General features: G+C 41.2%; 1 protein-coding gene and 1 long non-coding RNA gene across 2 annotated transcripts; one reads left to right on the top strand and one right to left on the bottom strand.

Annotated features, from left to right (window-relative positions):
• The first annotated feature begins 1,210 nt into the window (after positions 1–1,210).
• Positions 1,211–25,729, top strand: LOC122997129. Its single transcript, XR_006407149.1, has 4 exons — positions 1,211–1,222; positions 7,843–7,845; positions 14,144–14,151; positions 25,602–25,729. It is a non-coding gene; the product is annotated as an uncharacterized LOC122997129 (long non-coding RNA).
• Positions 7,479–14,979, bottom strand: fgf8a (fibroblast growth factor 8a). Its single transcript, XM_044373129.1, has 5 exons — positions 14,303–14,979; positions 14,161–14,197; positions 13,090–13,270; positions 10,771–10,877; positions 7,479–8,574 (listed from the first exon to the last, which is right to left on the bottom strand). Exons 1-5 carry the CDS (start codon positions 14,332–14,334, stop codon positions 8,290–8,292), a joined length of 642 nt encoding a protein of 213 aa, XP_044229064.1. The 5' UTR covers positions 14,335–14,979; the 3' UTR covers positions 7,479–8,289.
• Positions 25,730–26,648: the final 919 nt, after the last annotated feature.

The raw sequence follows: 26,648 nt of genomic DNA on the forward strand, positions 1-26,648 counted from the left end.
ATAAACTGACGAATAATATTCTTGACAACGTTCCTGATACTATAGGACTTTGTAATATATATTCACCATGTGCAGATATTCCTCAGACACCTCAATGCTTTTCTTTGACTCCCAATCTGCAGCACATGAAAGTCAGCCCAGAGGGTCAACAAGGGTTGTTTGCTCCCTGGGAAAATCCTCATCTCACTTTCAGAGCGTATACAAGTGGTTGGAGGTTGTAAGTGCTTTTTGATGGGAGCAGCTTCTGTGTCGTCTTGTGGCATTCGAGGCTGCTTAGGGAGGCAGGGTCACGTTCCCTGGTCACCCCTGCTATTCTACGGCCTCCACAGGGGGGGTCGAGGCAGGGGTTAAATTGCTCCCTAAGCAAATGAAGAAGGTAGCTCTGTTTGTTTATCCGGGGTTAAGGATGATGGTTGCGGCTCAATAAAATGGATGAAAGCGATCTTACCCCCGTTTTTCTGCACCGGAATTGCTCCACATTTGCATGGCAGCACTGGCGACACAGAAGGTGTGATTTTTCCCACAAGCCGGCTCTTCCCCGAGGTTCACTGTGACTGGAAGTGGTGGTTGGGGGCTGTAATGGAGAGGCCAGACTAGGGCCCTTAGTCAGTCAATTTACACATAAGTCCCTTTCACACATGCACTGCAACCCTGAAATTATCCAGACATTGGAGGAGCTGTATGTGTGAACGCAAATGTCCGAATCAGTTGGACCGGACATTAAATAGACTTTACCCTGCCAGCTCCCTAGTACAAAGTCTGAGTGATGTCCAATTGAGCCCATGTGTGAATGCAGCAGCTCATTTTCGGGAGAATTCACGTCGAGTGAGTGGGCGTGTTGATGACGTTTCTATCATGAAGATGCATTGTTTTGACTGGGCCTGAACGCTCCACTGTGAAGCTAGCATTAGAGGACTTCCTGTGATTTCTCAGAAAATAACAGCAGTTTTATTTCTGGTGCAAAGTTTAAAAACACCAAATTACAAAGTAATGTCCTGCCTCCTGCATGCTCTACCCAGGTGCCACTGCTAGCCTAAACCAAAAGTATTTCCAGTAGGTGAGAATGCGTCTGACAGTCTCCTTCTGTATGCTACATATGTGAAAGGGCAACTTTCATATGTGAAAACTGCTATAGTCTACTGGCCCTCCAGAGGGTTCATAAATCCTGGATTTGAGAAGCAGCAACATAAATGCATAATTCACCAACAAAAATACATTCTCAGTTTACATCATTGAGTTATCATGAGGCACTGGCTATAATTGATTGATCTGGTGTCTAGGAGTTTCTATGGGAAATCCTCAGGGACAAATCCCTCTGTTAATCCAATGTGGAAGGTCTTAAGCAGATTAATGTCAAGTATTGTCAAGACCATTTAATTCAGTGATTTCAGTTAGACAGGTTTTCATAGGTCAGGCTTAACTAGTGAAGGAACCTCACCATTTACTTCCATTTTTCACCTGTATCTTCTCAGCATAAAGAAGTGCACAAAATGTTTTCATCGTGGCAACTAGGTCATTGTGGACTTTATGGAGATGGGATGATGTGGGATTCCCATGACAACAGATGAGCTATGAAGATGGGCATGCAGTGTACATGTTGGGGAAAGATTACAGTATTTCTACACCGATGAGCCAATCAGGCTAAACTTCTAATTTCAATCTTATAAAATTTTTTCATTGTGGTGGGGTAGTCATGCCGAGCCATACTGTGAACAGCCGCAAGCTGTGCTGGTTTTCTATAAGAGCCTGTCATCTACATCTAACATCTCACTGTGGCTGTTTCTGCTTGCACTATTTCTCCCTGCAATATTTAAAACTGATCCACTGACCAGTGCTAAATATCTCCATATCTGGTTGTTTAGACTTGTGTGAAGAATAGCACCGCTAACGGAGCTTGCAGAGTTCGCCACAGCTATTGTCTTTTGTGAGGCTGCAGTGGAAATACATGTCATCTTTTTTTAAATGGTTGACACACTTGGTTAGTCTAACCCTAGCCCTTTCCATTAACTGTTATATTACTTAAAAAATATTACCATATTATGTGTGGAAGAAAGATTTTCCAGGAAATTTTCTTTCTTTCTTTCTTTCTTTTTAGATAATAAATGTGCTACCGCTACAATGCAAGAGCACAGCATGAAGGATGGAAGAAATCCATATGGATTATCAGCTGTCCATTCTAAGGTCAGCTAAACATCAGAAACATTCTAACTCCAATAATTCTTGAACTGTTTAAAACATTTAGTCTGCGCTATATGATGTTCCATCTGTCTGAGTTATTGGACAGTACATTCATGTGCCCAAGAAGATGGTCATTTCTTTGATTTTAATGATTTCATGGATTTCACTGGTACCACCCTCAGGAAATACGGCTCAAGGCTGCTAAGGCAGGTGTGATCAGACTGAAAGTAAGGTGAAAATTAGAGCTGATGTGAGAGCATACAAAGACTCCAGGTAGCATGAATTGAGGTGATGGCACTTGCACAAATGTTGGTGCTTACCCTGAACTGTATGACTAAAGGTCAACTCATGGTCTGCGTGGTTGTGAAGGTCTATGTGATGTAAAATCTTCTGTCCATGTAGATGGACATCTGCATAGGGGTCCAAGCCCAGAATTTGCAACTGACTGTGCTTGCACTACAAAAGCAAACTGGATGCCTGTTTCATGTACTGTATGTCTCACTGTGTGTGTCCATGCCTCAAAAATATTTAAAAAAGCTCATTGTATTGTTAGTTTCATCTAATGCTGGGATCACATTACACAATTTCTGAATGACCAAACTCCAGCCAGACCCTGGCTTCTTAGAACTCTAGTGTGACATTGTTTGAAAGAAGAATGAATGGTCAACAACAAATGTCCTCATGGGGGAAATTTATGGCCAACTTTCAATCAGCAGTTCTGGAACTATTTGCTCTCCTGCTGGTAAACAAACACATACATGAGACACTGACGCACCCATACACAAGTCAGACATCAACACACAGGAACTCAGCAGAGGTTTTCCAGAACACAACTACTTTCTTGGACTGACTGTTAATCAGTTCAGGTTAAAGTGTAGTAGTGTGTAGATCAATCACACAAACGTTTTAGTCAACCAAAGTGCATCATATCATCATATCATAGGTGGATGACAATAAGACGACCAATAAGAAGCCAATATCAGAATCACACAAACAAATCAAGATAGCAATCTAACTCTCTTTCACACAAACATACCTGCATAGACATACACTCTAGTGCATGTTGGGATTGTCCAATCAGATTAAACCCTGGGGTGTTAAAAGGTGGAAGATTAAAGAATAACAGTAGAGATACTGAGAGTTACAGAACCTGGAGGAAGCTAAAGCCTAAGAACAAACACAGTGGTATCATCTCCACAACAGCAAAGCACCCTGACAGTGACATGCTGCTATCTGCTAAAAAGGAAGGAGGGGGGTGATCTTCATGACTTCAAATGACCTTGTTATCCCTGTTGAGATCAGACTAAGAATACCCTCCCTGTTAGCTTTCCCTGGTCAGGTTTCATGTGGGGAGAAACCAAAGGCCACAGTGTTTCCTTTCTGCTCAGTTAAGAGGTGCTGGTGCAAGACAGTTAATACCAGTGCTTAAGAGTACATGTTTCTCAACAACCCTCCTGGAAAAATAAAATGATACTCAAAAAGATCCAATCAAAAATCTTCTAAGTAAAGGTAGATAGACAGATGCATACATTGGATTTTGCCTTAAATAAGGTGGTTCAGGTTCAGACTTAAACAGCTACAGATTGATTTGGTGTAGAAAACCTCAAAATCTACAATTTAGTGTGGAAAATTTCAAAATCTATGCTGACTGCTGAGCTTTACCCTGAATCACCCAGCCCTGGACAAATTCACTATAGCACAATTGTGTGCTCTTGTGCCACAGATATAAGTCAATACATATACAACTGTTGCAATACAGTGACATTATTTCAGCTGTTCAACTGATGTGAAGTGGGATTAGATATGTGGAATATACCATTAATAACAGGCCTACTCTCTGCTGGGATAGACAGTAGGCCTGTAGTAGGCAAAATAGAGGCACCAGGTTAACAGCCATGGGGATAAATGCTCCAGTTTTTAGACTCACATTTTTTTATTTTGAGGTTTTCAGAGAGTTCAGTATGTTAATTAGAGTCAAAGACTCAATGTATTTTGTATTTTGTACGATGATCTAGAGAAACTGGGACACCTTTGCTATTATCATTTTTAAATGTAAGTTTTCAGTGCTGTTAGCATCACAAACTAAATTCCATTCACCTCCACTGTATTGGCGAATGGAATTCAGCCTATCTCAGAACCTGGACAAATGAAACTAAAACTATCTGCATGGATGGATGCCACGAGTAAAGTGAGAAAATATGTTTAAACCCATTTCAGAAGATTCCAGAAGATTTTCCAAGTGAAGAAGCAGATGAGCAAATGCTCAACTTGGGCTTGAATCTAATTTGAAGATCAAACTTTGAGTGTTAACCAAAATTTCTGGTCTTGGATCACTTTGGGTCTGTTGGCAATTTGGGATTTGCATTTTTTCTTTTAATTTAGTTGCAATAGTCACAGGTACAAATTTCAGACCTGTGAAGACTCCAATTCCAAACATATACTGTAGTCTTCTACTGTAGCAACTGTTCTATGGAAACAACATGGAAGACAGTGATGGATAGCTGGCCACATACAGCTAACTGACTAACAAGCTGACACTATGTAAACGCCAAATTAATGATCTGTAAAGTATATGTGACGAAATGTCAAACCCAACAAATAAGTCCACTGGAGCACTGTTGACTGTGTGGCAGCTCTCTGCCTTCATAGCATGTGTATGTTCTAGCATTAGTATATAGCATTACAGATAGCTCAGCTGCCACTGGTTCTCACATATAGTAGGCAAAAATGTTGCTTTAAGATAGTACATATTGAAACAAATGTATAGTATGCTCTAAAAATTGACTAATAGGTCGCAGTATCCAAGTTTTAAAATATATGGTGCACAGAAGGGGTCATGATGTGGTTAGCCTAACTTAGCAAAAAGACTGGAGGCAGGGGGAAACCGCTAGCCTGGCACTGTGCAAAGTTCAAAAATACACCCACCAACACCTCTAAAGCTCACTGATTAACATGTTGTATCTTGTTTGTTTAATCTGAACACAAACAGACATGTAAAACTAACAACTTGACGTTTTGGAGGTAGTTACTTGCTGGAACTATTTTGGCAAACAACAGTCGGGTGAAATGATTGAGCATAACTTCCTGAAGTCTTCTCATCACAGTGAGGTTTCCAGATTTGGTACCACTGTACCAGTATAGAAACCAAAAACTTGTTAGCATGTACTCCAGAACGACACACAGAAGTGTTTTCTGCTCTGACAGACCAATCAGCAGAACCACGTCAACTGCCTCTGCCTTCAAAACCATCCCATTTCCTAAACCTAACCAAACGTTAACAACGTTTGGTTAGGTTTAGGAAACATCTTGGTTTGGGTTTAAAGTACTACTTTGTTACTTCGGTAGGGGACCTTTGTCATCATGGTTGCAACCACATTGTTAAGGTTAGGGGACAATTGTGGTGATGCTTTAAAATAATCTTGTGTTAGTTTGCAGTTAGAAAGGGGAAATGAACAGTATTCTCCCATGTTAAGGTCTGATGTGTTGTTAATCCCACACAGACTTTGTTGCTCTACAGTGTAGGGTTACTTGAAATTTGTAATCAATAACGGGCTACATATTACTCATTGTAAAAGTAATTACATGACTTTACTCATTACTTAGCAGCAAAAATAACATGTTACATTACTCTTAACTTTACTTTCATTACTCAGCCGCTGGCCCAGTCAAAGTTTCCTTCAAACAACTCAGAATCTTCCACAGCCACATGTTGCATCTTTTGTATTTAACACATGTAGGAATAGAAAATGAGACATTTGTGGTTTAACAAGCAGGCAGGATACAGTTTGGAAGGATTTACAGACCAACCAGCAGCTAGCGTTAGCGTAGCCTCAGTGACTACACACAGCACCCCAGAAGTCTCAACCTCAACTGCACGATTCACAAACCCTCCAACTCAACCAGCATCAGTGTCAGGTGACTCCTGAATGTAGGCGTGCCTGTGACTAACATTAGCAAGCCACAACACACAACCTGTAAATAAGATGACTTTGGAATTACAGTAAGTCATATTTCTGTCAGCTAATTGCAGAGACCACACTGATATCAACCCTCCATTAATCCTGGTAAAACAGTGAGCACGTGGACCCCCAAGTGTAAAAGTAACAGAGTGTTACTGGGATTACTAACTGTAATATAATTACTTCATATTGTAACCCTTTGCACTACTTGTTACTGAAAAAAGTAATCATATTACTGTAATGAGTTACTGCCCGAACTGTTGATATACATACTCAATAGGCGGACTTCAGTCCTGATCCAGACCTAATAACAATTTAATCTGGACCAGAAACAAAATAAATAAATCATGAAATTGAACCAGCTGGAGTCACGATATCAAGACTCCAGCAGAATAATTGTAAAATCAAACATTTTAAACATTGAATACAGCGAAGAACTCACTAATGAACACATTAGTGTCTCTGCCTGGTCATCACTCCTTTTTATGCTCAAGTTTAATGACTCGGTTATGTATCAAAGGTTTCTCATCTCCCATTAATACAGAAATGCTGTTCATGCACAGAGTTCTGGAGTTTTTGTACTAACATCAGGTTATGCAGCCTTACTGGAACTTTGATGCTGTTGAAATTCATTAAATGAACCTCCAAGATTTGTATTTGAAGCTGCTGCTCTATAATAACGTCACCTGATTTCCTCCTTTGCTCCTGTCACTGCAGCCGCTAGAGGGCGCTGTCACTTGAACGTAATTACATGTTGTTTTGGGGCACTTGCTGAAATGTCCTGGGAGGATGCCAAAACTTTTGGCAAATATCTCCCTCTAAAACCACAAAATGAGATCCAACATGTTAATCAGCGAGCTTTAGTGGGGTTTGTATGTATATTTTTGAACAGAGCCAGGCTAGCTGTTTCCATCTGCTTCCAGTCTTTATGCTATGCTAGGCTAACCACATCCTGACTCCTTACTTAATACACAGACATGAGATGGATATTATTTTTATAGTAAGTGTATTTCCCAGAATGTTGACCTGTTAATTTGAAACATTGGATTGTAATATCTATAATGAACAAATGGCCGACTATTCAAAACATTACCAGTGAGCGTCATATTCCACCTGGAAGTCACAAAACAACTAGAGCAGCAGGTGCACAGATGGTTTCATACTAACACTAGGCTTAGTTAGATACAACTAAGTATGAAAGTGTTGATGATAATGGTGGTCAGTAAAGTTATGTGTTTATCATGTTTCACAAAGCGGTCCAAAGCAAGCATGTACCAAACAAGAGTTTAATATCAGTATTCTAATGTACATTTATTAAACATTTTAAATAAATATTCCATCCTTAAAATTATTTTACACATCCTCAAATAAAAATATATTTTTATATGTATAAAAAAGACATACAAGGGGCAACAAGAACACAAGAGGGTGAGGGTTAGTGGGTGTGTCAAGGGGTTCCTTACACTTCAATGCATTTTCTACACATCAACTTTACAGTCAGAACAGGAAACCTGTGATTATCAAATGTAGCTGCCCCGTTGTTCTATCAGATGCTCCTAAAGCTCTGTTTGCTTTAACTGTGTGATACAGAATGATCTGGGTCATGATGCAGCATCTAGCAAGAGGCTAAACCCTGCAGTGTTACCACCACGTGGTTATGCAACGTTTACTGAACCCTGGCGCTCTCCAACACAGTGTGTGACAGTTTGTGTCTCTGAACGCAGCGTTCCCTGGCAGTGCGGTCAATCAGGGCCCTTCAAGTCTCCTTGAGCAGCAGGCAAGAGTCCAAAAAACGACTCCACTGGTCAAAATGACATAAAAAAAAACAATACAACGCACTCTACTAAGATGTCCCCGATAAGTCAATGAGTTATGTGCATCTAAAAACAAACTTTCTTTTGCTTTTTTACACAGGTCAGTACTAAAAGTCTGGAGTACAAAAATAGATTTCACATGTTTTTGTCTATTTACAGCTTTTTTTTAACTTTGAGAAAAATAGAAAACAAACTACACATTAAGATATAGTAATGCACGGTATAAAAATGTCTCTAGAGGTTTTTTTGGAGAGCAGAGGATTGTGTCGGCTCCTGGTAGTTCAGTCTGTCAGTTTCTCCTCTTTCTCTCTCTGCCTTTTCTATCTTGCCCCCACTCCTCAGTGCTCTGACGAGTATCGTGTACGTTTAGTCCTTTGACTGAAGGGGTAGTGGATGAAGTCGAAAGGCCGGTGGTGGCTTGGGTGGGCGGGCTGCTGGCCCTTTGGCAGCCTCTTCATGAAATGGACCTCGCGTTGGTGCTGGCGTGTCTGCGAGCCTTTCCTTGGCCGCCCACGGCGAGTGAAGGCCATGTACCAGCCCTCGTAGCGGGCGTTCCTCAGTGCTGTGTAGTTGTTCTCCAGCACAATCTCAGTGAAGATACAGTCTCGGCCTTGTCCATTTTTCTGCAGAAACACACACACAGAAAAACAGTCAGTCGGAATGTTCACAGAGGACAGCTCATTGAAGATTTACAGATGGGAAATATCAGATGTATAAAGGCTTCCCTGTGCAGCCTGTCCCTTACATGTACACACTCACACACGTGCACACACACACACACACACACACACACACACAAACACACAGAGCCCTCCCCTAATACTGTACATGCAGCATATGCTACAGTCATTACAGATCAGAGAGAGGGGGATGACAGTAAGCGATGACTCTTCTCCCCCTTCAACAAACATCCAGCAGCCCTCGTGGGTCAGTAGCTGCAGGACGGAGCTTCCAGCCATAAAGCCTTAATCAGCCCCCGAGTGTCACTTTCACTCCTGGTTTGATCTCCTGTTGCATTTGTGGTTAAATTTAACTGAACGGGGCTTCTCAAATTGAGTATCAATCGATAAATCCTTAAATACATCTCAGCAGCTCTCTGCTGTGTTCAATTAAGGCCCCTTTAGATCAGCTTGTTGACTTCAAACAACAATGCAGGACAGGGAGGAGGTGATAAATAAAAAGATGAGTAAACTGTTACCTCCAGTTGGTGATATCATCAAGTAACATTAACATTACACAACTGATCAGTAATTCATTAGTAATAAAATGTACAGTGAGGTCAACTGAAACAGCATCTACTGGACATGGACACACAGTGCTAGTCTACTGTAACAAGCTCCCACCTTTTTGGACAAAATAGTGTGTTAAAAATAGTCATGATGCAACCATGTGCACACACATATCCAAAAGACACACTCTGTTCATTCCTTCTCTCTTCGCACACACATACACACACACACACACACACACTGTGGTTGGGGCAGGCTGTGACTGGGCCGGTAGCTCAGGGCAGATGGTGTACGAGGCAGGGTGCTGGGTGGGCGGGGGGAGTGTGTGCGGGGGGGTGCAGGGAGGCTGGCAGCTCTGTTTATTAGCCATCACAGTAAGAGAGGGGCACTGAGATAACCTCAGCCTGAAACACACACCTACATACTCTAATAACAGCAACATATACACTGTACAGCTGAGCCCTGACCTGCAGATTTATATTGTAGAAGTCCAATTTAAAGGCTATAATACAAACATCATGCAAGGCTAGCTATCATTTATCCATCATCAGCCTCTATTACCCTCTAAACACTCTGATCATAGAAGCATCAAACAACTCTCCTGAAATGATGTAGCTGGTCATCGTCCTGAAGTCATGACAACACCAAAATCACACACGAAAGGTTAAACCAGTGCAACACGCTAAACATTTAGAATACTAGGCTACTACTGTCACCTAAAGCAAGGTTTTAAAGATATGGCCTAGAGGCTGAAATGATTCTAAGTGTCTCCTATTGTCAACAAATCCCATGAAAAGACAAAAAAAATATAATTTCCCAAAATAGCTGGTCACTGTCGTTTTTTTCAAATATTACTCAAACAGGAAGAAATAGTGCATTTCTTAGGGTCTATTTTCTGCAGCGGAAAGAGATATAATAGGCTTCATATATACAGATAACACTTGTCAGTAAGATCAATTTGTTGGTTGGTTTTAGTCTTTTACTGGGATTTATTGACAATAAGAAAAATAATGAATGTGCCTTATTGTGTAAAAATCATCATAAACAATGTATGTATCTTGTGTTATATTTGGAACTATTTTAGGTGAGCAGTTGTTTGGGTCATTCATTCGCTGTGCAGTGATATCAGGCTGCACACAGTCTTTTATTGTCCAACACATTTTAGTCCTATGGACACAAGGGAAAGTAGTCCCAGCTAGTTCAAAATAATATGGTAATTTAATATATTTACTGTAAATCTTAACGGTCTTCAACAAAACTTGCTAGGGTTATTATTTAAGACCACTGATGATTTAGCTTTAGAGCATCAACAACTACTTATTTTTTAAATTTTCACAAAATGTAGTGTGAGAATTGGCATGGAGCACCAAAGAAAATGGACAAATAGATCATTTTGGTCTCAACAATTAAACTTCTGCTCTCAACAATTTGCCACAGGGTTTTCCATTACACCACACAAAACCACGAGACAAACCTTAAATCCTCTTCTAACTGTGCTGCTACAACTGTTGACATTTTGACCTCAGCTTCAATAAGCTAGCCAACCTTTTGCTTCTACTTCTGCTGGTTGAGATCAATGTTTCCCCTCACCTTGCCGATGAGCTTCCCCCTCTTGTTCATGCAGATGTAGAAGCCGGTCTCAGCTCCCTTGATGCGCACGCGGCTCCCAAATGTGTCTGTTTCCACGATGAGTTTAGCTAAAGAAACGAAACAAAAAAGTTTCATCAACAACTACAGCTGATAGAGGGAATGTGAGGGTGGTAAAAAGGTTTTAGCACAAAGTGGCTTTTTTTTGTTTAAATATTTTTAAAACATTAAAACCTGAATGAATGACTTAACAGTGTGCACGCATGTGTGCATGGACATAAAAGCATCGACAACACACGCAGAAATGCTTGAGTGTGTTTCCAAGCATGCATAGTCTCTATCCTCAGACACACACACACACACATACTAAAACCTGTGGGACCATTCCTGGGGATTTATGCAAGCTGAAATTCTTGCAAAATGATAAAACCACGTGTCTCTCGATTCTTTGAAAGCTAAAGAGGCGACCCTGGCAGGCCCATCAAGAATTCCTTTTCAAATAAATCTGCATTGCCCTCACACATAAAGCTCCACATTTATCTCTATATCCCGAGAAGTACTGAAAGACACAGGAAATATGGACAGTTGCATTTTTGTGTTGCTTTTCAACAAGATAAAAAAACTAGTCTGGATTTATAAATGTGAGTGAATTTGCAGAATGACAGATAATGTGTGTGTGTACAGGTTATTTCCAGTCTGATACACACAATGTGTTTGAATCAGCATTGCAGAAATTGAACAGTCTCACAGATATTGATCCAGAACATTGAAAGCAAATAGCAGATGAGCGTATATAAATTCCATTTTAATCCACATTGTCTCATAAAAATGGTTCCATGGCGTCGGCCACAGGGTTACTGGGGTCACTGGGAATGGTCAGGGCCTTTTCCACCCACCCACTGACTAACCACTACATGTCTGAGAGTTATAGTTGTGGTCGCAACCAGCGGTTATAGCTGAGCTGAATAACGGGCAGAGTCTGAGTGAAAGAAAGACGTGGGACACACACACACACACACACACACACACACACACACACACACACACATCCCCACTCTCACACTTTCGCTCTCTCATTTCATACAAAATGACTTCAGCTTGTGGCCACACACGTGCACAAGATTACATCCTGTAACAGCTACATTTGAGCTCCCTGCCTGTACAGACAGCAGCATCAAACTATAATCAATACACATTTTATTTCATGAGTTCATGCTCCTTATGAAATTGAATCTACTCTAAATACAACAGAAACTGTAGGCCAGAGCGACTGCAAAGCTTGACGAGGCCAGTTTACGTTCTAAAGCTGGATGGAGTGGGGGTGGGGGGGGGGGGGGGGGGGGGGGGGGGGGGGGGGGGGGGAAGCAGCTATGCAGGAAATGTTCAGGAGGTAGAAGTAAGATGACTTCTAATGGCTCTTCCAGACCTGCAGGATCTCTGGAGGATCATCTCCAGCACCATCTACAATCCAGTGGGCAGTTTCTCTGAGCTGCAAGCCTCTTCCCATCCACCAGTAGTAACTGGGATCACAAATGGTGCAAAGAATGACCTTCTCTATGAGTCACCAAGTCTTTCCTTATTTGGGGAATTTCAGCATCTTGAAACAAGGCAGAATTAGATCAGATCTCTGAATGACTAAAGATTATTAAAGAGATTCTGCATTAGAAATGATCTATCCTCTATTGTTTTACTTACATATTTTCATCTCTTCATAAAAAATAAGAAATAAACATAAAAACTAAATATATGTGTTTTTTCGAAGGTAGGTGGTTTTGCTGTGACAGATTTGCATACTTATGTCATATTTCTACTCTTAAAACGCTTCAGGTCATGAATATACAGCTCTTATTTCACTATGTGAATGACATTATAATATTGGCCTTGAACCACGTTAAAAAAAAAAAAAGTGCAGTGAAAATGTTCGTTCACAGTAGAAAGGAGGAGTAGAAATTAATTCTAGAAACTAAGAGTGAAAAAATAATACGCTAAAAAACAAAAATTGAAATATTGAAATGTTGTAAATGCAGGCACATTTTAAAAGAACTGCACAGAAAAATGAAAGAAATTAAATTCGAAAATCTGAAATGTACATGCTCTGAAGAGACCTTGAAGTGCGCAGTGAAAGATTTCCTTCCGCTCACTGAGCGTAAATCGAAAATGTACATAAAACTAAATAAATCGAGATTATTCGTTTATTGGAGCCAAAATCCAACAAAAATGTTTGAATCTTAAAAAAAAACCGATACAAAAAATATATCAATTTGAAACTTTGTCTTAATATTAAAAGATATGATGTGTCTTTACTGAATTGCTGGGCCTTACCGTGCACATCTCCATCGTCGGCCATGGCGTTGATCTTCTTGTTGGGCAGGACCTGCACATGCTTGCCGCTGGTCCTGCTGTACAGCTGGTAGATCCGGATCAACCTGCGGCTCACGCGGTCCGTCACTTTGCTCTGCTCGCTTACATGCTGCGTGAAATTAGGCGGGGACTGATTGGTTACCTGTCAGAAATTAGATGTCATCACAATCAGTATGTGTACATTTATCTCTTTTATTCTTATTTTTTTTAACTGACATTAATTTGCGCAGAAGAGAGAAAGAAAAAAAATCAAATCAGGACTAAAATACTGAGATTGAAGCCAGTCGCTTGCCTTCGGGTTACTGTAGGAAATCTTAATCACAGAGGGAAAACATATCCTAACGCAATAACAGCTTGTTGTTGTTTTTTTCCCGAGTGACAAGTGTAACAAGTTCCAGGAGAGCTGCTGCCAAATGAAATTAACAGCTTCCAAAACAGACGCACGGTGTGATTACAGGTTGTGCGTACAGGAGAATGCGCTCCACAGCGCACAGCAAAAAAAAAAACACTTTATAAACTTCTCATTCTTTAGTATGTGAACTAACAGGTCACTGACGTTAACCTCACACTAACCCTAAATCTTTATTTCTCTCTCTCTCTCCGCCGCGCTCCGCTGTGATGGAATGACTGCTGCTGACGGAAACATTGGCCCTCGTTTACTTTAAAACCCCACGACATTTTTCACAAGACTCGCAAGCATTTCCCCGTGCCCTGATGCCCACGTCTGTGCTCGCGCGTCCCTGTGCCAGGTGCCGGTCTGTTCATCAGCAACCTGCCAGCAGGCCGCGCGCCCCGCTGCCCGCCGCGCCGTGGGAGCCATCCGATATTGTTGTATCACATAATGTTATGATGATCCCTCACCTTTCCTCCACTCGCTCTTACTGCGCTGTGCATGACCAGCTTTGGTTACCGTTGGTTTTTAGAAATTTGTGAAACTAATCATATTTTAGCATGCAAAATAAAAAAAAAGATGATTCTAAAACATTTATATCTGTATATTTATATAAAAAAGGAGTAAAAGCAGTGACGTACCTGAGCATAGTAGCAAAATGCGAATAAGTGTAGAAACCTGCAAAGAAGAAGAATAAAATGTATTAAGTCACTTAATTCATAGCTGCGTTTAGGAGCATTAACAGTGCGTAAAGAGTGGAAGTGAAGGAAGAAAAGCACTCACAGATAGCTGAGTCTGGATGGGATGGGTCGCATGATGGATGGAGGTGAAAAGCTCTTCCAGTAGCTAAAATTCTGACCAGGATCCTTTCAGAGCTGCGAAGTCCCGCTGATCTCGTTGGAAATAAAAACGATCAAGTCCAAAAGATTTCACTGAAATCCACAAAAAGGTCAGAGGTGCTGGCAGAGAGGCTCATGAACGCACAGCGGACTCATTCTTTATCAAATCAACGTCCATCACAGGCAAGCTCCTGCTCCGCTGAAAAGGCTGAATAACAGTGATGAATGATCACCGGTAATTAAAATAAAGAGCGTCTGGCTACTGCCAGATGGCTACACAAAGTTTAAGTGCACTTGCAGAAGCGGAGCTGTACGCTGAAGTTTTGGGAAAAGCGCTGCAGGATTGAATTCTTTATTTTTTTTTTACTAAGAAGATAAAACCCTGATGCAAAGAGAAAAATCATCCGGACTGTCAGACTTATTCCGTCTGGTTTGTAATCCTCGGCCTTCAGGTGTGTGTGATCCGCTGCAGAGGAGACTCGGGCTGGCTGTGGCTCCTCAGTGTGCTCTCGGAGTGGCTCGATGCTCGGCTGTGGCAGGACTGCAGGCAGGACGCTCCTTCTCTCCACTCTCTGCTCCCATCCCACACCGCTGTCAAGCCTCTCGCTCGGCGCTCACACACCCCCGGTTAAAATGGCAGGCTGATCTGTTAAGAACAAGCCCCCTTTTTCTGCAGAACAAAAGCAGACACCCCCCCACTCTCCCTTCCCTCCCCCTTTGATTCAAAACATCTCTTTACCTGAGGAGCGGTCCACACTTGGCAGGGGGAGAAAAGAGGCGAGGAGGAGCCTGGCTGCCATGGCCAACACACTAAAATACAATATTACCGCCTCCCATCATGATCATAAACAGTATGTGAGTGCATCAACTGTGTTGTGATAAATCATCAGCTGTAACCTGATGACCTCGCGGACCCTCTCCTCTCTTCTCTCCGTCCAGCTAGACTCGTGCGTTTCCAGTCTTGGGATGTGCTCAGTGAAGCTGGAGCTGCTCAGCTTTGTGTATTGACAGAGCAAAGTGTGAGACATATTAAAAGGATTACAGGCGATTAGCGTTTTTAAAACACCCTCTCCCTTCATTTGATAAAGAAAGCTGCCTCTTCTCGCCTTAAAGGTTTAACTGAACTGCAGAAAACAAACAGACTTATTCATGACTTAATCCGAAGCAATAAATGAAACTCTAGAAAGCTGAACTGCTTGAAGATGACAGAGTGAAAAATCAATTCATTAAGACGACAGCAGACAGCAGAACTAGGACTGGCCAAAGGATGACACGTTCACACCTCGCAGCTTGGTCAATGACATTAAACAGGCCCATTTTGTTTTTGACACAAACCACATTAATTATCTGCAAACCGCGCCCTTTTTATTAACGAACAGCCATTGAACGCGACAACTATCACTTAGACTTTATTGATTGATTTGACAATTAATTAGATAACGTGCTTTTCCCAGTATCGGCCACAACAAGAGCACAGAAACTCACAGTCTGATAAATAAACACCATTTAAGGAGTCATTCAATTAGCTGGAAAAGGCCTCAAGTGGCCCATTGAGAACATCACTCTGCTCTGTTTGTAGTGTAAAGCAAGGTCGCTCTGCAGAGTTCACTTTCTCAAGCATCTGGACGACGGTGCAAGGCAGCAGATCAGGAGCCAAAACGCGCATAAAGGCTGGTCCGTTAAGCATTTTACTAGAAGAGTTCATGAGGGTGACCTAAAAGGCTGTGTTATACATCCCAACATTACATCCCAACTGAAGTCTCAAGCATCCCACAACTAGGAGAAAAGCATGATTTCATTGTAAGCCTGTCATATAGGATTATGCCACCAGTGGGCGCTCCAGAGGAGATGGTTAGGTGTGGGCTGAGTCAGTTGGCCCCCAGTGTCCTTGATGGTGTAATAGGACAGACAGTATGAAGGACAGTGCAGGCTAGTGAGTGGAGCTCTTCTCTGTATGTGTGACATGCTGCAGTCTCTTCATCTGTTATCTTCTTTACTGACAGGCTTCATGTTGTCGGATGGTTTGTTTTTCTGTTTCCTTCCCTCCCTCCCATTAGCATCTTCTACTGTGTGTGTGTGTGACTGTATGTGTGTGTGTGTGTGTGTGTGTGTGTGAGAGAGAGAGAGATAGACAGAGTGTGAGGGGTACAAGTTAAACTTGTCACCCCAATGTGAGACATAAAGTGGGTCAGGGTGTGTTAGATGATGTGAGTAAAAGTGGTGGTGCTAGACTAAAAACTGTAATGAAAGCTACTGGGCTGTGTGTGTGTGTGTGTGTGTGTGTGTGTGTGTGTGTGTGCTTGTGTGTGTGTGTGTGTGATGAGCGGCAGGTAGCTGCCACTCTGTACCCTGGCTCAAGGCCTGGCTGCCCTCCCCTTAACCCCAGGAGCCCTGCATCCATCAGCAGCCCTGCAGGGGGCAAACACCCTTCCCCCTCTGCTCCTACTCTCCCTCTCCTCTCTCTTTTATCCACTCATGATCAGGTCTTCAGTGTGGAGTTATGAAAAACATATTTTAAACTGTAAATAAATACATAATTAATTAATAATTGACAATCTTCATCAAAAAAGAGCGTAGGCTATATATGAAGTATTTTTCTAAAATCAGTATTTGGACCATCATGGGACACTGAAACAGCACATTTTAAGAGAAGCTGAATATATTTGTTTCCCCCACAACTATCAACAACCATTTGTACATTAGCAAATATTTTTTTACTTTTAGTTTTAGATCACTGCCAGCAATCGGTTTCTATCCATTTCAGTATGGTATGAACATACTGTATATTTACAGATACTTTAGTTATGTAATGCATCACTGCTTTTACTGCTTTGAAGTTATATGTTGTTGTGTGGTAATGCATTAGTGACTGATTTTAATAGTTTGCACTGCATTACTCTGCAACAGTAATGTAACTGACAACAACAAAAGCAGACATGATGTCTGTGATGAATTTACAGAACGGGATCATTCTGGTTTATTACAGCATGGGTCTTATGAGCGCTCACCAAGAGCCATCACTAAAAGAAGTCAGATAGGTTAAGAAAGAGGAGTAGTAAGGCAATCAGACAGGTTATAAACAAACATCTAGGTTAGTCAAACTTATCTAAGAGAGAAAATGAAGGTGAACAATAAAATTAAAGCCCAAACTGTCTGTTGTAAACATCCATCATAGTTTACAGACCCACTTCCTGCTCATACTGTACTTACTGTGTTTCCAACCTGTCTGACTGCTCCGGTTTCTTTGTTGTAAGACCAAAGACAAGACCCAAGTTATAATAAAACATTTAGATCTCTGAAAACTGATTTTACACTGTAGGGAAATGAAATGAAACTAAGAAGTCCTCCAAATTAAACAAAACATGCACTCCAGTCCATCACATACAAATGCTTTTTGATCTGAAGGCCCTATTGACTGGATGACATCATTTGTCTGTGCTTTCTAAAACAGTCACAAATCACTGACAAATGATGTGGTCCTGCTGATAGGGATGTCATCCTCTATGTGTCGTACTAAAGGGCAATTACAAATGATGTATTTTCTTGTTGAATTTGGAGGACTTGTTGATTATATTGCCATCATATTTAAAGTAAGGAGTTGCATGTCTGAAAGGGTTTTTCCTTCCCTCTCTTTAATTCACTACCTTGGTTACACCTCTCTCTCCCTCCACACCAATATTCAGCCATCTGCCACTTCCCCTCCTCCCTCTTCTCTTCCTCCTCTCTCTCTCCCTCTCTCTGTTCTCCCTCCATCTCTTTAAAGGGAACTTAGGTATTTTTCAACCTGGACCCTATTTTCCCACCGTTTTGGGTCTAAGTGACTAATGGGGACAAAAGTATTTGAAATGAGTCCAGTATTGAGCGGGAGTGCTTCAGCTGGCAGTCATGAAGCAGGCTGCAATGTAATCCTTGGGGGCAATTGCACCCGTCAAAGTATGTCCACTAAAAGTGCTTGTTTAGCCACTGACTGACTGATTATTATTATAAGTAAAACAAAATAAGTAAAATAAGTAAAAATTAAAGTAAACACAGGAACTAGCCGCCTGTAGCAGCATTATGGCTAACTGCGTTGGGATGTATATCTGGGGCAGCTTGCCAGCTAACTGAACCATGCAGATATTCATCTGTGTGGTTTGTTTACACGTATGAGGCTGACTTTCACCATGGTTAGACTGTAAGGACACTAAAAAAGCTAACTGTAATGATGGATCATGGAATATTATGAGGACGATCGTGGGTCATTTCACTTTGAATGGCCAAACATTTGCATTTGAGCCAGAGAACACAGAGAGGAGATAAAACAAACGAAAGAGGAAAAATGAAGAATGGAGGCAGAAGGGCAAAAGGACCGTCAGGAAAGACAACGTACAGTAACTGTTGGTGTTCCTGCAGTCACTGTTCTCTTCTCCTGATGAGTGAAGAGGAAAACCTGTTCTGCAGAGGGACCTGTTGCCTCCAGACTATAGAGGTGTCCATGGATGAGAGTAATGGACATTGTTTCACCTCCATAGAATAAACTGGATGAAAAGAGCGAGGCCAGCTCAGCACGGTGCGAAAAATGTGATTTCAAGACATAACTGTGAGGAATTACAGTCTGTAGGTTCCCCACATATTCATCTGCACATACCAGTTTGTTTACATGTATGAGGCTGACTTTCACTGTGGATGGACTGTAAGGAAAGTTAGCCATAATGTTGCTACAGGCGGCTAGTTCCTGTGTTTACTTTTCATTGTCAAACACTTAAAATAACAATCTGAGCATGTCAGTGGCAAAAAACAAGCACTTTTAGTGAACGTACAGTGACAAGGCGCAATTGTTCCCAAGGATTACATTGCAGCCTGTTTCACAGCTGCCGGTCTTTAAGCTGAGGTGGACATTATCTTTACAGGAACTGCAGGGCCAGAAATAATCCAGTGAGAAGCACACTATTTCCAGCTGCTGGTTGGACTGATATGTTCAGTTTGTAACAATCTTTCATTTCATTACAAATCAAATGTCAACAAATCTGTTATTTGATGTGATGATGGAGTGAGTATACACTGACCATCTGAACTGGTTCAACTGGACAACCTGAAGGCAACATCTAGAGCAGATTCCACATGTGTGAAATGTTGTGTAGAATTGTGTGAGAAGCTTTACCACTGTGATGTATTTCTGGGGAAGCATTCAATATATGTCATTTTTTCCAGTTCTGTATATAATAAATTTCTAAATAAGAGAGTATGAAATGTTGCTACAAAGCTGTAGTTCTCAGTTAATATCTGCAAAAACCTGCAGATATTTTTTTATCGCTGCAAAAGGTTTTCTTATTCTTATTTTTCTCTTATATATGTTTTTGCACAAATGAATAAGAGGAAAATAAGAAAGTCCTACATGGGATTCAACAAACTCTCTTAACTGCATTTCAGCCTGAGAGAGATGTGATCATTAGCATAATCCACGCCCCTAAAATTGCCATATAAGGCTCCATGTTCTGCTCCGTTTATGAGCGAGTTTCATTCACAAAACATGGCTTCGAGTCCTGCTTTCAGAAATCAGAAGACAAACACATAACAAATTTAGGAGTGACAGTGGGAAACCCGAAACAACTAGATCAATGTCATCAGAGCAGCTCTGCACTGTGACAGAAATAAAGGGGGGGGTGATTTGACATGAAGTTAGATGCTAAAAAACTCTTTCCAAAGCAAAGTTCTCTATGATGAGAGGAAGTCATGTGACAGTCACAGAGACCGTTACAGTCTGCAGTAGGTGATGTTACATCGTCAGCTGCAACACAACATGATGCTGGACAGAGAGCTGCAGAGACACACAGGCAGCTGTGTGAGTGTGTGTGTGTAAGTTTCCAACAACTACTGAAACGTAGAAGTTGCTGCACCAAAATATGCCAACAAAAATCATAAAATCTTAACCTTTCAGTAAATTGGCATAATGATGACAATAAACAGAATATAAATTTAGCATTAAGTTGGTTTTGTTACATATTTAGCTTTTGTTCATTTCGGTTGCATTTAAACTCCAAACTAATTCAGATTAGGGCATTATAATTGTAGGTCAAGTTTCTCCCATGTGAAGAAAGGCAGAGACTAATTTTCTTAAATCACTTGTACATGCATCTTGAGAACGAATCTGTTTTTACGAGTGCTTCTTGCATGAGGCTATTGTCTGTAATATAACTGTCTTTCTCCACCATCTCACAAAGAAGAAGAAACAGAAACAAGACTAGTGTTTGTGTGTCAAGTATGATAAACTTAGGATCTCCTGGATGTCTCTGTATTGAAGGAATGTCCAGCAGTGAGGTGACCTGGGGGAATGTCCAGAACATGCCGTGGGAACAACATACTGTAGGCTACAGTGTCCTCCAGAGGGAGACGGCTCTGGGAGATGGAAGTCTGGCCACTTTGCTTTGTGTGTCCTCCGCCACTCTAACCTAGACTATGTTACACAGCAGAAATGGATGGATGCACTAATGACGCTTAGGGCAAGTTGAAGCAGGAAGACCATCATCATTCTGTGGGTTTACCTGTCATCCAATGTTCATCTCAGTTGAAGAATATTTATATCACTTCACCTGTCTTGTCTCTCTGCAGTTGGTGCGGTCTGTGCTGCTTCGCTCTATCTTCACCCACATCCCCTCTATTTTCATTTGACTCTCTTATGGTCACATTCTCATAGAGTTTGACATTGTTGTTGTGCACAGTTAATACTCCAGTATCAGTGTCATTTGAGAGTGAGGGCAGATTGGTGACGCATGTACAAAGTTAAACAACCATCCGATGCAAAGTTACTCCTGCAGTATCTCAGATCCTGAGTCTAACCAGCAACAAAGTATCTCTGTGTACTTTTCACCTTACACAGTGAACTGTGTTCATGAAGATTCTGGTGTTCTGCTCAACAGAAGTCATGGCTGACTGCTCTGTCTCAAAAACAAACCAGCAAAATAAGACAAGCCAGAAGTCTCAAGTTACAATGTGCTCCTCCACTCACTTTCTTAGACCCCAGTCATTAGGTGTGTGTGTGCCTTAAACTATTTATCCATCTGGATTGGGGGAGAGAGAGAGAGAGAGAGAGGGAGAGAGAGAGAGAGAGAGAGAGAGAGAGAGAGAGAGACTGGCATCTATGAACTTACAGACATTTCCAGTCTCAAATCCAGGGCGTCTTTGATTGCCCCGCTGGGTTTGACCAAATATACCCTCCTTCAAGGAACACATGCTAGTAATACCCATTCCATATGACCACTTAAACCCAGTGCAGCAGCTTCAGCTTCAGCTTCAGCAGCAGCCACTGGCCTGGTTTGCTTCCTCTACAAAGGTAAGCCCAGCTCTGACGCTTGGATCTGTTAAACTGCAGTCTGACAATGGAGCCATGTTTGCAGGAGAGTAAACTGCAGAGCATCTCCATCATGCTGAGTGCTCAGCTGCCTGGAGCTGTTCCTGTGAAGTGCTGATCTGTGGTTAACATGTTAAGATGAAACAAGCCTTCTTAGTGACATTGTTCCACTGGCTACCATTACATTTGAACAAACACCAGAAAAAGGCCATTTCTGCAACTCTTCATGCAGTAAATCCTCTCTGGATGTCTAAATCAAATATAGATCATGCTCCCTCCCCATAATCTGTGCTGTTTGTTTGCCACAATCAGGCTGGTTGTCATGCTGACAATGAGCTTATTTTCCTTTTAAGTCACATGAAGTCAGTGTTATTTATACAGCTTTACAATCAGCACTATGCCCTCTGTCCTTAAAACCTTCATGCTGATGAGAGAAAACTCCAAATGCAATAGGTTGCAGTAGTAGAATTATATCATGAAGGAAGAGACAATATTACATTAAGTATGTACAAACATATATATATTAAGTGTAATAAGTTCAAGATAATGACTTGAGCTGTTCATTTTGGCACTTGTATGAGCTCAGGTTGCATCTTCAGTTATTTCCACATTAAGTGCACGGTGACTGATCACTTGTTGAAAATAAGATCCAATTGGTCACTTTATGTCAGTCTCATTGGCTAAATTAAGACTGTATAGGCAGAACCAAACAACCATAATTTCTAGCATAAAAATGCTAGCTGACAAACCTTTATCTCTCACTCAACAACATTATTCTATTTCCTGTGTCTCTGAGAAATGTTTGTAACGTTTCGGAGACCAGTCTATGTATATGTTTATGTCTACTGCATGATAGCATGATAGGATTAAATGAACCTTAAGATGTTGGTGACATGTAACCATTCATCCAAACATTTGCAGCTGAAAGCATCAACTGTCATTGACTTACAGTATGCTTGGCACACAACTTTACCTGAAGAGGTTCAGCTGCTCTCAGTTAAGCTGCTGCTTAATTTTCCCTCTGTGCTGCTAAAAACAAACTAAATAAGTTAATAACTGACTTGTCAGTTAATGTTAATAATGGAACAGGGTTGATGCTGTTCCAGTCTGTGGGCTAGATGACAGGACCACCACAGTGACTCTGACACACACAGTCATCTAATTACACACCCAGACCTGCACACTGGCCTCAAATGCGCACACAAACACACACACACACACACACACACACACACACACACACACACACACACACACACACACACACACACACACACACACACACACACAGAGTTTTAGCAGAGCTAGAGTTGGACTGGGCTTTCTGACCTGGTGGCACAGGGTCATGTTGATGCAGAGGTCAGCTAACAGTCTTTACACAGAGTCTCACATGTGTTTCATGACTTGAGCTTTTACTTGGAGATGACCTCAGCATCTGCAGTCCACGTTTCTGCTTCCCTGACATAGACAAGAACATGCTGACAAATAAACAGATTGATTTCACACACACACACACGATAATCATTCATTTCAAAGCTTTCAATATATCCCTTTAAACATATTTTTTTCAGTTTTAGGAAAAAGAGCACACACACTTCATGACAATATACTGTAATATATACAGTATATTGTGTATCTGCCTATTCCCAAACTTCATGGAAGCTATCTGATACTTACACTGGGTGAAACAGTCAAAGCAAGGTCACCATGTATGTTTTTTATGAGTGCAACATAAAGAACCACAAAACCAAAACATTTCATAGTGGACTAGAAACACCCTCCGCAAATAATTATTCTGCAGAATGACAGATTAGTTAGAAAGAACACTCATATTTCTCACCATATTTCTTTTTTTTTGTTGTTGTAATATTTGGTAGAAGGCAGTGGTAGCCTCTGTCTCTTAATGTGGATGTATTCTGTATCTGGCAACCCATGCTGTAGCTGGAGATGTTGCACGGAGGCACTGGGTAGATGGATAAACTATTGACACAGATATGGGAATGAAATCAATCGTCTCATTTCACTCTCAGAAAAAAAAACTGCACAAATGTATTTGCCAAAATGTTGAATTATTTATTAGCAAGCTTTCACAAAGTATCAAACTGTGGTGTAAAAGTAAACTTTATCCAACATGTTAGTGGACTTTTTTTTTTACCTGTGATGCTGGTTGACCTTTACTTTTTAATTTTTGTTTTCATTTTAAATTGTGGGTATGAGTGTTTCCCAGCCAATGCAGACAGTGGTGGGAGTGCTGCCTCTGGATCAGCTCCAGGCATTGCCATGTTTTCTGCCTTCACTACAGTCCTGCTTTTCACATCCATGCTCTGCTAACACCATCCATGACACACACACACACACACACACACACACACAGAGGTGAAGCAGTAAAAATGCCTGGCAACCTGCCGCTGCTGAGAATTAGCTGAACTGAGTGAATGTCTGAGAGCGCTGCAGCAACCAGACTGTGGCACATTCACACTCACACACTTACATACATGAACATCACATGTACAAGTACACACATACATCCACAGTCAGACGCACACAGACTAAAAGGCACATGATAGCAAATATACAAAAACACACACACACACACAGGCATACATGTACAGACAAACACCACAGTCATCTAACACATGTATATGTGCACAGACATTCAGTTAAAACACACAGACATTAAACATTAAATATAGAACTACAAAACATACATGTACACACACATAGTACTAAGCACACCTACACACACGTGCAGCTGTGGGCGAGGCGGTGAGGTAGACGAGTGTAAACCAGCGTGGGAAACTGTTCCCACAGTTGGCGAGTAGAGCAGCGTGGGTTAAAGGCGGAAGCTGCTCTGTTCACATTGGTGGACAAGGTGTGAGGAGTGTGAGTGTGTGTGTGTGTGTGTGTGTGTGTGTGAGAGAGAGAGAGAGAGAGAGAGAGAGAGAGAGAGAGAGAGAGATGGCGTCTCCCCAATTGATTTGAATACCAACTGGTCCTTAATTTCCCTGGCATAGCTCCACACATGTGTGTCGAGAGAGGAAAAGATGGAGATTAGTTGTTTTGGATCAACACACAGCTCTGTGAGTCTTTGGACATATAGCAGGACATTGATAATTGAGTGTCAAATGACTTTTGTCAACTGCAGCTCAAAACTTCACTACCTGATCTCTGAAGTGAAGAGTGTGTCCTGGAGACCAGGGTTCATCTGAGGTTATCAGTCATCATAACACCTGTGTGTGTTGGACACTGACTGATGTACAGTATTATGAGCTTGACACATGGTGGGTTCCTAGACACCTGTGTTCAAATGAAGACCACAGTGTATACCGGTATATACATTTGAATTCATTTAAACAGACCACTGAATTTTAGTGTTTAGTATGTTGCTTCAGCATGTGGACAGGAGGGGCTGAGGATTGAACCCTCAACTGTATGATGAATGGATTACCTGCTTGACCATCTACCACAGCAACAGTGCAGCTCAGGTCAATTAATCAATCAACACAATCAATAAATAAGGACAAACTCCCCCTGATAACTGCATGTCTACTGTGTACTACAATGCAGTTGAGCAACACCTTTGTCATTGATAGTCGTTCAGGTAAGTAAAGTGAATATAAATCCGTAGATTAACAATTATTAAGATATATGTTAAATTAACAAGTTAGAGTTTAAAGTTTAAAAATTCAAAGTTAAAATACTTTAATATCCTGAAATACGTTGCATTTAATTAAAAAAAAACATATTTAGTTTGTCCATAAGTCCATGAAAGAGGACTTTCAACATGTTTACATGCACAAAAGAAGGTGCCAGATCAAGCAGCAACTACCACGGCTTGAGGCTGAAGCCAATGTGGAATAACCTTAAAGTGCAATTCCACTGATGACAGTTAGATGCTGTCTCCAAAAAATCCCAGTCAACTTCTCTCTGGAAAAACTAAGCCAGTTATTTTTTTTAGCAAGTCATTATGGTGTCAATTGCTAAAATCAGGCCCTCTAGTAAGTGTGCTGGTGATCATTTTGGAAATTATTGCTCCGTTAATAAGATTTGAAGACACAGTTGCTTTGATTTTTGCTGTGTGGGTGTTGATTGACCTGCTGCTCTCCTCGGTTCCGTGACTTGCACTGACTTGGACTGTTGTTGCAATACTTCAGTAACTTTAATGTTACTTGATTATGATACCTGCCCTGTTAATACAATTTAGTTAAAGTAGCTAACATTAGCCCAAGTGCACAGCACTCGCTGTTCCCAGTAAGCTAGTGTTAGCTTGGATCCAAGGTAGCGCAGCGTGTTTCCAGAGTGTGAAAGGCAACACTCCACACTATTTAGAAGATGGCGCCAACCAGAAGCTGCAACTCTGGGCTTCAAACCGGCTCCAGTGCAAACCAACAGGTGACATCATACCTCGCTGTGTCCGTCTGTAATGCACAAAAATCCTGCATATACCAGTTCACACATAAACTGGTATGTATAAAAGAAGAGAGTAAGGTGAGAGAAATAATCTTGTAGTAAAATATGTTTTGTTTAGGTTGTTTGACAATTTCACTGTCTCTCAGCACTTTCAACTATTAAATAAAAGCAAAACTGCTAAAAAAAATACTCAGGCAGGCAGATGCACTGGTATGCAAATGGATGATTAGGAGTCTACATCCATTTTTGGCTAACTGTGGGAGTGGAAATTGGGCCTTAACCCAGTTATTTAAAAGTATGCACGCACTGATTGATTAAAGGCTTCAGTATGCTTCCAACAAAGGGCTTGTTTGATTGTCTTAACAGCATCTGAAGCATCAGAAACCCTTTTTTCAATATCTGAATTTGAACAGACTGTGTTGGCCAGTGCCTTTCTGAAACAGACAATCCAACAATCATGTCCACTTCATGCAGTGATTGGTCAGGTGTGTGGAGGTGTAAAAGTGGGTGAAGTTTGAACTTTTCATTCAAGTTTTCTTTCTTTTACTCTTCA

Source organism: Thunnus albacares, chromosome 14 (genome assembly GCF_914725855.1).
Source record: "Thunnus albacares chromosome 14, fThuAlb1.1, whole genome shotgun sequence".
Lineage (NCBI taxonomy): Eukaryota > Metazoa > Chordata > Actinopteri > Scombriformes > Scombridae > Thunnus > Thunnus albacares.